Source organism: Chelmon rostratus, chromosome 7 (genome assembly GCF_017976325.1).
Source record: "Chelmon rostratus isolate fCheRos1 chromosome 7, fCheRos1.pri, whole genome shotgun sequence".
Lineage (NCBI taxonomy): Eukaryota > Metazoa > Chordata > Actinopteri > Chaetodontiformes > Chaetodontidae > Chelmon > Chelmon rostratus.
In genome coordinates this window covers 3,173,652-3,186,270 of record NC_055664.1, presented here as the reverse complement: position 1 = coordinate 3,186,270, position 12,619 = coordinate 3,173,652, and the positions used below count along the sequence as shown (strand labels likewise).

The 12,619-nt window shown below is 42.8% G+C and overlaps 1 protein-coding gene across 4 annotated transcripts in view; it reads right to left on the bottom strand.

Annotated features, from left to right (window-relative positions):
* usp32 (ubiquitin specific peptidase 32) overlaps positions 1-12,619 on the bottom strand; it is a 62,193-nt gene that overhangs the window by 9,263 nt on the left and 40,311 nt on the right. For 2 of the 4 annotated variants that reach the window (XM_041941489.1, XM_041941491.1), the window contains exons 14-26: positions 12,166-12,347; positions 10,253-10,393; positions 8,829-8,994; positions 6,329-6,486; positions 5,432-5,513; positions 5,159-5,233; positions 4,409-4,547; positions 4,213-4,318; positions 3,894-4,067; positions 2,246-2,420; positions 2,006-2,157; positions 447-558; positions 142-341 (exon numbers count right to left, since the gene is read on the bottom strand). In XM_041941489.1, the coding sequence (XP_041797423.1) occupies positions 142-341; positions 447-558; positions 2,006-2,157; positions 2,246-2,420; positions 3,894-4,067; positions 4,213-4,318; positions 4,409-4,547; positions 5,159-5,233; positions 5,432-5,513; positions 6,329-6,486; positions 8,829-8,994; positions 10,253-10,393; positions 12,166-12,347 (1,862 nt within the window). The remainder of the gene's footprint in view (positions 1-141; positions 342-446; positions 559-2,005; positions 2,158-2,245; positions 2,421-3,893; positions 4,068-4,212; positions 4,319-4,408; positions 4,548-5,158; positions 5,234-5,431; positions 5,514-6,328; positions 6,487-8,828; positions 8,995-10,252; positions 10,394-12,165; positions 12,348-12,619) is intronic. The other 2 variants (XM_041941492.1, XM_041941490.1) reach the window with 2 other exon arrangements.

Here is a 12,619-nt window from a genome sequence, read left to right as displayed (position 1 = left end):
TGAAGGGGTGACACAAATGTGCAAGTTACAGCAACGACATGCTGACTATCACCTACAGAGCACCTGCAGCAGATGACATGATGTGGTAATTCTGCAGTACATATAGCTGTATTCATCCGTTCAACTGTAAAGTTTCTTCACCATCTTTCTGTGCATGGCGATGATGTAGCCAATGAAGGGGCTGTCCTGCACTGGTGTGATGTGTCCGTTGGCGACGCCGTTGGCCAGGGGTGTCTCAGGGCTGCAGGGCACCATGGTGTTGGGCCCACCGTTGGGGATGAGGACCGGCTTGCTGTCCAGGGTTCCATTAGCAGTGGAGCCGTTGGCTATTGGGGTGATGTCTAATGAAGGTGAGGAACGAGGACATGAGGAAATTGAAAACTGTGCATTCAGACAGATCCATGCTGACAAGTGTGCAAAGACAAAGCGCGAGAGAAGAGGCTCACCTGTTAGTGTGGGTGAGCTCAGGGATGTTGGTGAACCTGGCACCGGGATCTCAAATGCACACAGGAAGCCGTTAACAGACAGCCGGACCTTCTGGTTGTCCTGAGGAAAGTTCTAGACACAAAGGATTTGGACATCAGACTGCAGCATGTCACAGTAGCACAATGACAGACAGCACTGCATGTGGACCGGAGCAGCTGGCAGGATGCATTTCTGAGGGTTAAGACACGCTCCTGTGAAGAATAATCAGTCAATCAGCCAATGAGCAACACTGTGCCCTCCCTAGACAGTTATTACAGATGAGACAAGACAATTTCATAAGGCTCCCTGTGTTTGTCACACCTGGCCTGCAGAGGATTTTTCACCATTGTGACTTTTTTGCGGTCTTCAGTAATGATTTTATTTTAATTCAAGGCTACAAAATTAAAGCACAGAAACTGGCTCTTTATTTCCCATGGCAAAAAAACTACTTCTAACCCTAAAAGAATGTTGACACAGAGCAAAGACAGTTTAATAAGGACTTCAAGCAGAAAGCTGCCCTTTTCTCAGAACACAAGCTCAAGCAGAATTACTCCACTGAACAGAGAGAGCAGCATGCTTGGTATGAGGGAAAGAATAGCTGGTCATCTTCGCAGTGCACGTGCTGCAGTTGAAATTCAGAATGACAGACAAAAAAAATCATTTTTGTAGAAATTCATAGAAATTCCATTTTCTCTTAATGTAACTTTTTAAAGTCACTATCATGTAGTAGAAGCTAAGTTAGTCCCTTTTAGCCAGACACGAGTGTGTGAGGAGATCACTGCACAGCACATCAGATGTTCCCTTTACTAACCTGAAACTGTACAAGCTGTTTGCTGCTTCAACAAAGGCACTGAACCACAAATAGAAAGGATATGCTTTTCTGCAGAGCAACAGCAATCAGATCAATGACATTTCGACTAATCCAATCAGCTCCTGTTCTTGGCAGTGAGTGAGGCCCGGACGCACTTTAATTCTGTGTCAAAAAGCTGCCTCGAAGTTTCACTTTGTCACTGTTAACAGATTTATGCCACAAATGGAACATGTGGAAACAAATCTTTGTTATATGAAGTTTCCTGCACTGTGGTAGAGTCAACTAAGCAAAAGTGATGACAGAAAAGAAGTTTTTATTTGAGACATTTGATGTTATTTTGAGTTTGCCAGATAAAGCTCATCGCCATTTAAAGGATCATTCACAGAAAATTACAAAAAACACCTTCAGTCCAAATTCTGACTTTGTGTTAAAGAGCCTGGTGACAAATCTAATGACACTGTGGGGGGGTAGACAAACATACTCCACCTTTACAACAGCTATCGGTATTTCTTGACTATTTAACAATGAAAAGATGAGACGATAGAAGCTTTTAATAATTGTAATAATGATAACAGCTAATGATAAATCTAAGTAAGCCTTAATAAGTAAGGGTCAGTTAAGCTTAGTTTGACTCCGTTTTGTGAAATACTTTTGAATCTTGCAAAGCTTCTTCTGTCTTTGTTACATGTGGCACCTCGGGGCCTGCAGTGTGATCAGCAGTCTCAGTACCTTGATGTTGGAAGTATGGACCTCAGCCAGGAGGATCTGCTCAGGCTTCAGACTGCACAGTTCACTCAGCTGTTTCTTCAGGCCTGTGTACTTCTCGTCCATATTCAACCTCAGGCCATAGCGCACAGGTGTGGAGCCGTCCAGCTTAATGACTACAAACACAGCACATTCAACACGATTCAGGTTTTGGTGCTCAATTAAAGGAATTCATTGTCAGGGTCGTTCCTCCAGCCTCCTCACCAGTGATCTCCAGATGCATGGAGCTGTCCATGGGCAGGGGCAGAGACAGGAAGTTGAAGGGGTCAAAGCGAGCGCTGATGTGTCCGCATGTCTTACACTTCACCTGGGACTTGAGCTGACCGTGGAACAGGTCCACCACGATGGAGCGGTTCCTCCGCAGGTGGTTCTCCCACGCCTTTAGGGTGGAGGCGCATGGACACACACAAACAAACACAGTGGTGAGTTGACACGCCACTAATCCTACAAATCCTTCCCCTCAGGACATATAGAACATCAATACACCAACATTATCGATTAGCTGATGGACTAACTGCGATTGACTGCCCTCTTCTCCTCATCCTTTGACTCGCTCTCAGGATGGACATGAGACAGGCCTGATGTTCAAATCATTACTGGCCCTTTAAAATATTTCATTATCTGTCCTGCAGCTGAATTAATAAAATGTTTTTGGTTTATTATATTCAGCCTGTTAATTTCAAGTTATGAATTTGAAATGAACAGTAAAATGAATATCTTCTCTGATACTGACTCCATATGATGCTGTGAAGAGCTGCTGAGCAGGTGGTGTGTGGTTGGTTTTTAGAGCTTTGCCACTGAAAACGTCTGCTGAACGCCAGACAGCTAAACAATGAGTGGAAACTGAATGTGACGTTCCATAAAGGCGAGGAGAGCTGCACATTCAGATATGAGCCACCCCTTTCACACTGGTTTCACGTATGTAACGTCTTTAATGTAATAGCAAAATAATGAAGACTTCAGGGGCTTCAACAGACTTTGTTATTGTACATTGTGTACGTTGTGAAGAGCAAATACCACTCAGCACTCAGAACAGAGGGTGCACTCAGCCTGCTTGCATTTTATGAAATGATGCTATAAACCCGATCATTTAAAATGAGGGACTGTGTTGCAGTAAAATTACAGACAGCTTCCTCTCTGTGATCACTCATTTTAAAGGTCAATATAACTGATCAGACGCTACGGGCATTAACCCTGTTTATGCTTGTTTTGTCCAACAACTCTGCTATAAAATAACAATTTGACCAATGTCACAGCACAGCAGTGAAGGAATCATTCTTTGTCACACTTTGATTTGGGGGATAATCATGCTCTAGGTGTTGGAACTATAGTTCCCATAATTTGGGGGCTTTGAGGGGCATACAGTACAATGTTGTCATGGAGTCGGGCAGTTAGCTGTGGGCCTTTAGCCTACATTTTTGCAAATTGGCAACATTAAAAGTATGCAGAATTAGCTATTAGCAGTTCCACTTTGCAATGTATCCACAGATGTACAGACTGCTATCACTGGATTACTTTGATACTTGAAGAACAGAGTTCTTACAGAGCTTTAAGGAGCAGCTTTTATCCTTTATAACTAAGCTGATTTATGAACATTTACTTGCGATGGACTTTGATGACAATGACAATGATGACAAGTCTCAGGAACTCTATTTAAAAATATGTGCATTGTGTGTGTGTGTTTGTGTGTGTGTGTGTTCACATTTGACTGAGATATGACTCAGAAGGATTATGAATTCCCTCCCCATACCTGCCCCACAGTTTGAAAACCTCTATCACAGACAGGGGGGCGACATATAGCAGTCACTTTATTTGGAGCTAATGGTAGTTGATCTGCAGTGTGATCTCTGACCTCAGAGGCCACCTCCCAGTCAGGCCGGCCATCGCTGTCCTTCAGCTCCACGTAGGGTTTCTCATGGACTCTGTTTAGATCTTCATGGAGACCATCCAGCAGGAAGGCTAGCAGCTCCTGGGAGTCCTGCTGCTGGAAGCCGTTAAAGCGCGGGGCATACTTTGCTATTGTCCACTGGAGAGGAAGCAATGGCATCATAAACTTTATTTCTACGCAACTTTTAAAAGTACTCTTAAAGGCATTTTGCGAAAGTGCTCCTGTAGCAACAGGTTTGGACACAAAAACAGTGATTCAAGAGTTATGGAACAAAACTGCCTACTCTGAGTTTGAGTGGCGCCACGTTCTTCTGCGTCCCACTCCACAGCTCCATCACCAAGTCACCGTAACACTTGGCCATGTGACCCCGCATCCCGATGGGGTTGATTCTGCAAATGCACCAATACAGGCCAGTCAGCATCATATGGTCAGAACAACAGTGGCACGAGTTGTACCAAAGCAACACATTTAAACGATACCTGTTGAGCTCATAGAGATGTCTCCCTGAGATGAAGTAGTCTGTGAGAGGCTTGGTGTTGCTCACACACTGGATACTTGAGTTCATGAAGCAGGTGTTGCCAAGGTTACTGAGGCCAGTGGCTCCTTTCTCTGTAGGAACTGGAATAGAAAACAAAGGCATGAACACTTAACTAAACGACAAACACTAAATGAGCATAACGAGCTTTCTTTACTGATCACTTATGACCTTAATATCTCTTGCACATACGACAAACTCAACTTCTCTCACCATGCTTCAACATTATTTACATCTGACAGTCACATCTGCAAATGATTAATTAGCTTTGTACATAAATATCCTTGTGTGTCCTTAATAGGTGATCACTGCCTGCATCAGCTTTGAAACAGGACTTCTAGAATTCAGGTGCAAACACCTGCTGTGAAATATTTCAGAATGACAAAAAACTGCAAACGGGACACACAGGGACGATTTTTAGATTTTGAACAAACATTGCAGAAAGTAACACATCCAAGGTGTTACGGGCAAAACTGTAGCACTGTTATTACTGTTGTTGTATCAGGGTCAGAAACAGAGGTGTGACTGTATCTGTACCTGTGAGCCACTTAACTCCCCGTCTCCCTCTCACTGACTAAACAAATGGAATGTTTGTCTGTCACAGGGTATGGTTAGTATCCACCAATCAGAATGTTTTCTCAAGACAAAGCGTGCACAGATACACAGTATACTCATCCAGTCGCCTCCAGCTCACCTTTGTGTCTGTCCATCTTACTACTGTTGGCAATGAAAGACATTTCCTCAGGCCAGCTCATGTCTTTGTTCCTGACTGTGGAGGAAGAGAAGGAGAGAGCGAGTAAATTATTTTGCTCCCACTTTCATGTGCCATTACTCTGAAAGATCAGTTATTGTGTTATATATAAATATTAGAGTATCTGTCAGCTATAGCACGATCACGCTATGAGTCTGCAGAGGGTTTTGTTAATTCTGGAGAGAAATGCAAAAGAAAAAGGGAGGTGTTTTATACCTTCAATAACTAGCTGCTGCTCATCCTGGATCTTCAGGCTTTCCAGTGTGTGATCTTCATCGTCCAGGAGAGTGAGGTAGTTCTGCGGGACAGCGAGAGGAGAAAGCATGCTGAAACTGCTTTAGAGCATTTCATTTATTGGGACAGTTTTACTCTTCTGTAGGTCTTTCATCTGCATCACTTCATTTTAAAAGTGTCATTAGCTTTGTCATATTAACTTGCTTGGGGGCCCTAAGGGGTAAAATAGGCTGCTGGGCCCCTTTCAACACCCCATTCCTCCCACACTTTGGATGAAATATGTAAACTGTTTCTGTGCTGTTCTGCCCTGGTTTGCTGTGAGGTAATTTGATTAAACATAGAACAATGCAGGAATATGCACCATGTAAGCACACAACTGAAATTCTCAATGCCTGTATAGATTTAGACTTGAGTTGCCAGTAGCTGATTGGTCTTTAAATCTGTAACCTTTCCTGACAGGTATCATTAAAGCAGAAAACTCTCCCAGGGCCCCAGAAGCCCCAGAAGCCCCAGCTTCACAGTATTGAAATCATTTATTGGTAATTTCATTAATTGCATGTTTGTATTGGAATTTGTACCACAAAAGTACATAATCAACTGGATCCCAGAATGGACATTACTGTGCAAACTTGTGGTCCTATCTCGTAGGGACCCCTTGTCAAAATCAAATTTTTACACCTGTTTATTATCTGTTTTGATCGTGCTCACATTCTTTATATTCCACAGGAATAATAACACCTTAATCCAACCATGTTTAGATAACGACAGACACTGCTGAACAATTCATTTTCAGCATAAATTCATGAAGTATTGTGTCAAATACTGCCCAATAGATATCTATTTGATAAAAGCCAAATATATCAAAGTAAAGGGGCCCACCTCACTGTTGTACAGCCAGAGCCTCATGTCCTCCTCCTTGATGCGGAGTCTCTGGGACAGGTAGAGGTGGATGTCCTTGATGGTGCCCATGCGGCTGAAGCAGCCTGTGTAGGCCAACACCCTCTTCAGAGGAGCGTTGGGGGATGGCACGTTACCTGCTGCAGCACACAAAGAGGACAGGAGCACTCACAAACTGACCCAAACGCACAGTCAGAACACACTTTCAGTGTGTGTTCATTTGACTTTTTCCTCTTTTGAAAGGACTTCAGTCGTGACGTAAAAATCTGTGCGACTTTTAAAACTCAGATGAGATTTCGTCTGTCGGCTTACGAACAAGCTCACAGATGCAATCAACTGATCGATACGAACCACAGCATTCTGGTGACTGAGGATTAGTTGTAAGAAAGCAGCAAGAAAGGGCTTTTTTTTAAATCAATCAGTGCAAACTTGATTGGTCAATCAACTTAGTGGATTTAGTGGACTCAAGATTGGATTAATCAAATACAAACCAATCAACATTAGTCCTGTTAAAGAAATTCAAAAGCTTCACTTAACTAACATTTATTTCAAGATTATTAATAAAACTAGTGATTTAAGATCTGATTTTCAAATGCGACACAGCTTTGCTATTCGATAATACCACAAAATGTGCCCTACTGTTGCCTCATTATGTGAACCATGTTGCATAATTAGATCCATTTTGGATATTTAGCCACATGCCTGAGATAGGGTCTTATTACCAAGCTGCTGCTCAGACACAGGATGCGTCATGATGGAAGCCACAGCTCCACTGGGGACTCAGGTCTGCGCTGTGATCTGAAACCTGATATTTTGACTAGATTTGGACCAGCGCTCTCATGCAGAGTGCTGATGCCCAAACCTGATTGCAGTGGAGCAACTGTGTACAGCTCCACACATCTGCTTTCTTTTTGCAGTGGGGCATTTTCAGTTTAGACTTGTCCATTATATCCATTTAGACATAATGCAAAGGGACGACAACTACTGGAGTGAGATGCAGCTTCAGTTATTGTGTGAGTGAGAGGGTCTATATATAGGGTTTCATTGTGAGTGCATTAGCCCTGAACTGACTGGAGAGGAAGTGACGGAAATGAAATGACTTACAGTCTTACAGCTTACAATCGTCAACCTGAAAAACAAAGAGGCAGGAAAGGAACCCTCATTTATACCCACTATTCAAATACGGTGGGTGTCTGCACTAACTAGCTGCTCTGCAGTACTGCATGTGCACTGCATTCTACTGCCACAGCTGCTGCATGTCATTTTTAGTGAAGTGGCAGCACTAAATACTGAGACAGCAGGTGATGCTACTGTATAGCCAGGGGTTGGATTATGCCCCCATCTTCCATCATCAAACACATCAAACTTGCTGAGCCATACATTGGTATGGTCACCGAACGAAGCTAACTGTGTAACTACAGCAGCGCAAACTGTGCAAACCACATGGCATTGTGGTTTTTGCCATGCATTCAGGCTGCGATTCAGAGAATCCTTTTGTCCCCTGTGAGCTTCAGGTAATATTAACACTAAATTTTACGGAAGTTCTGGTTCAAAAATTTTACATTTCTGATCATAAATTATTATTCTATTACTGTAACCATACGACTACTATATTAAAAAACATGCCCAGATTGGCCCCGTCACTGATCCTTAGGACTGGCTCGGGACATCTCTACTTTATGCAATGAATAAACAATCAACTTCTGTGGAATCCTAAATTAGTAATGCTTCCTGTTCTTCATCTCTCTGAAGGACAAGTGACATAAATGGTGGCTATTATATAATTGCTGTTATATATAACTGTATATATATTATGGTGCATTTCTATAGCAACTGTTAAACTTTGACTTGCACTGTCACCCTGAACTGAATAAAAGCTTCTCTTTGTGGCAGAAGACCATGCTGATCATATTTTTGCCCACAGTGATGACACCACCACTGGCTCTGATATTTCCACCCGACCAATGAGATTTCTACCTGCAGTAACAGCGCTCTGTCTTGCAGCTTCTCGTGGTACTGCATTTGAAAGCAGGTGTAGAGGGGCCAGTTACTTGACTTTCACTTTGTTTGCTTTTTTCAATTATGATGATTTCTTTTCCTAAATATCCTTTTAAATCACAGGGATCAGAGTGGAGAAATAGACAGATTCAAATTTGGTCAATTTTAGTGATTTTCTAAAGCCTTAAGTACAGACACGTCTAACATAATTATCATGTGTCAGACTGTGTCCAAAGCTTGTGTTGTCCGGTATGATTTGGTGCACTAACAATGCAGATGAGCACCAGAACAAATGTCGTAAAACTAATACTTGAACAGCAAGGTCTGTGAAGATTGAAAAGCTTTGAGTGATTCCACTTCCTACTCCAGAGCACTGCCAGGGCTGGATGAGTCCACTCTAGGAGGATTAAGAGGGGGGATGCGGGGCAGCTCAATGAAGCATTTATCGACGGCTTGCTCTGGTCTTGCTGCAGGCTTACATTACCTCTTGGTGGGGGTAAATACGGTGGGAACATTCGCAGGCTGGTCATACCCATATTAACCCAGATGTTGGACTGGGGGGAACGCGTGGCCGGCTGCTGGCGGAGGAAGAGGAGGTAGCGGGGGAAGAGCTCCAGCTCTGCTTGGCCCGTCTTGCTCTCCAGGATAACCTGCAGGCGTGGAAGGGAAAGTATCAAGTCTCTGCAAGTTGAGTTTTGAGTGCATTGATCTGTCTGGACACCTGTGACGGGGGTTTTGTCGTTCAGTAATGTAGTGTAGTTCCCTTGGTCAAGACAAAACAACAAAATTATCCACTATCGCCTTTTAGTTAGTTACCAGTTATGGTTCAATTATGGTGCATGTGTTCCAACAGTTACCAAACGATGTTCCATAATTATAAGGACGGCTGAAAAGATGCCTTCCTTGACTGTTCTCACGATCCATGAGCTGATCGTGCACCAGGGATCAACTGGAGCTGGACTGAGAACCACCATTCAAGCAGAGTCTGTGCAGCTGTTTAGTCTGCAGTGCAGTTTAAATGACAGATTTCACACCAGCCTCAATGAACCAAAGCAAAACACTAAACACCTGAGCTGGTTTTAACCTCACTGAACAGGTGCTGTGAAGGGCGTCCAAACACAAGCATTTTGGTGACATTTAGCCAATTTCTGAGACATGAGTAGACTTGTTAACCCTGGTAGCCTCAAGTCAACAACGTGAGCAGTGTGGCTTGGTGAGGTGGCATTTCTCTCCTCATGGAAAAATAATTGGCTGAGCCTCTCAGTATTCATCACTTACTGTCTTACTGAGCTACTCTGTGGACAGTCTGTGGAAAATACAAACCCCAACATCTGACTGTGAACACATTCAAAGCACTGCATTTAGCTCAAATTCATATTAAAAGGTTCAAAGCATCCATAAGAGAGTCATTTATGTTGTCAAAAGAATTGGTATTTAACTATATTCACTGTCATAGTTAAGCAGGACTATTTGGACAGGTCGAGACCAAGTCCAAGTCAAGTTTCAAGTCTTGTCAAAGCAAATCCCAAGTCAAGTCACAAAACATTACAAATCAGCTGGAGCTCTTTCTCTGAATGCTGACCAAGGATAATTCCTGTTGACTACAACTTTACAAGTCTTTTCTGCAGTTTATGCATCTCTGTCAGATCACAGCTGTCTGACTGTCTGACTACATACATTTCTTGCCCTGTTGGTCTTTATAGTGCTGCAATCTGAGACTTCAGATGGGAACCATAACACCCAACCATTATACTTAAAGTGTGATGTGTTAAACCCGTCTGATGGCCTGGCCACAGCTGTGGTCTTGAGACTGCAGCTCTGCTCCAAAGAGGATACTGATGTTAATACTGCCCAGTCTTGCATCACAGCGATAGTTAGCTGCCGAGCAGGTGTGCTGTCTTCACTCACCGGTCGCGGCAGGCTGAGGTTGGCACCGTACCAGTGGTAGAGTGCCCGCCACACCGGCTCTGGCACCGTCTCAAAGTCTCTACCAGGCGCCAGCTGCAAGGAGCGCTTCAGCCTGCCCCCCTCCATGGTTAACGTGGGGGCCTGCAGGGGCAAAGCACAGACATCAGCATTTAATACGTGCACAAAAGACACTATCTGCCTACTTGAATTACAGATAAGAGAGAGGGACAGTATCCTAATGCTATGCACAGGCTGGCAGCCGCTATCATTACAACAAATTGTAGAGATAAGACAAAGGAAAAAGGAAACACCATCTGGTCTCTGAGAGCCTTTGCCAGTAGAGGAGGAGTGCTTCCAAATGGGGAATCTCAGATCACTTCTTCTGTCAAACCAACGAAGAAGATGGCAAAAAATATTCCTCTAACACACTGTTGTCTTGTTTAATATGTGCTAAATTCTCTAAAGATATACAAGCTGTGAAATTTGCACTGATTTCTTTCAAAGGTCTGGATCTTTCAAATGCTCTGCTTTGTGCAACAAACATTTGATTCCAGTGAACAGATGAGGTTGGTTCACAAAGCCAGAGGGAGGGTTGTGCTTCTTCTCTGAGTCTGAGTAGCTTGACTGTTCTCATATATCAAACATATGCCAAAGCGAGCTTCAGTAACCACTAGGTTATCAAGACTAGAACTGAAACTTACAAAATAATGACACAAACTACTCCGAACGCAACACAAGAAGATTCTTTTTCACAGACTAAAAGCTGTAGGCTGAAGCTGTGGCTTGGTACACCCACTCTCTTACAATACATCATGTATTTGGCATTCGCACTAATAGTCAAAAATACCACACTAATGCCAAAATGCTGTTTATGATTTAATTCACAAAGTGTATATATTATTTTGCCCTTTTAACCAAACTATATACTGTATATATGTATATATTTTACATTATATATTTTTTACATTAACACTTAACCTTTGTTTCTTTAACATTTCCAGCTAATCATATCAATCAAATCATTTAAATCCACATTTTTTTTGGTAAATACGCTTATTTGCTTTCTCTTTGAGAGTGAGATGAGAAAACCAAGAACATTCTCATGTCTGTGTGTTAAGTGTAACACTGGAGTCATGGCTAGCTTAGCTTAGCACAAAGACAGGAGGCAGGGAGCGGCAGCAGGCCTGGGTCTGTCCACAGTTAAAAACTACACCTATCACCAACCTCACGTTATTTACACAATGTACAGTACCGTGGTATTTAACCTGTGCACGAATAGACATTTAACAACATTTGACTAAAGAAATAGCGTCATTTCTTGTAGGGCTTAAACAAACCAGTTAACATACTGTAACTTAGAGGTGTTGTTAGGTGTATTTTTGAACTTTGAACAAAGCCCAACTAGCTGTTTTCCTCTCTTTCTAGTCTTTAAGCTAAGCTAGGCTAACCACAGCTCTTTAAATTCTCATTTTCTCATATCACTGCCCGGAATAAAGCAGATACTGATAGATCTTTAAGTCCCTAAATGTGATTTAATTCATAATGTTTCACATTATTTTCCAATCGCAGGGGTCACTGATGATTTATAAGTCTTAAATGTATGCACCTGACCTGCATCCAGCTACAGTTTCAACTTGACCACGCTGTAGTGTAAACCGGCTTACTGCATTTGAAACAGAGCTTGAGAGCTTCATCAAAGACAGATCTACCCATGACCAAAATGAGTCTGGGGTTTCAAATGTTTGAACAACTATCTACTGTATATAAGCCAGACAGTCTGTGTGGGCCAGTCTGGTTCTTATTGTACTTTCCGCATAAAACTATACATGTAATTAACTAACTTTGTGCAGCTCATCAACAAAATAAACAGTAATCATGCGTGCACGGACGCATGCACGCACACACGTCCTTGCCTTCATGGGGTCGGTGGTGACCAGAGGCTGGTTGTCGATTGCTCCGGGTCTTTGTGCTGCCAGCTGGGAGGGGAGGTGGCCGTTGGCTCCAGAAAAACACTGATTGTTGTTGTCCGATACATTGTGCTGACGGGCGAAACAGCTCTCTGTGGCAGAGGGAGCTACCTGGGGGCTCAGGGCTGCTGGGACAGAAAGAAAGAGAGAGAAGGGATGAGAGGGAGCAACCAAGCCACACACATACAGGAAAGACAAACAAAAGGTGTTCAAATTTACTCCATTGTCAAGTTGGGATGTTTTATTCTAGTAAACTCAGGTGTTTACCATGAGTCTGGACACTGTAAATGATGCCAGTATAAATACTGAATAGATCACAGATTTAGAACAAAAACATTCTATCAGAATGTCTGCTAAATATGAAAAGGTCATCCAAGGAGCAACCTGGTTGATAGGTTGC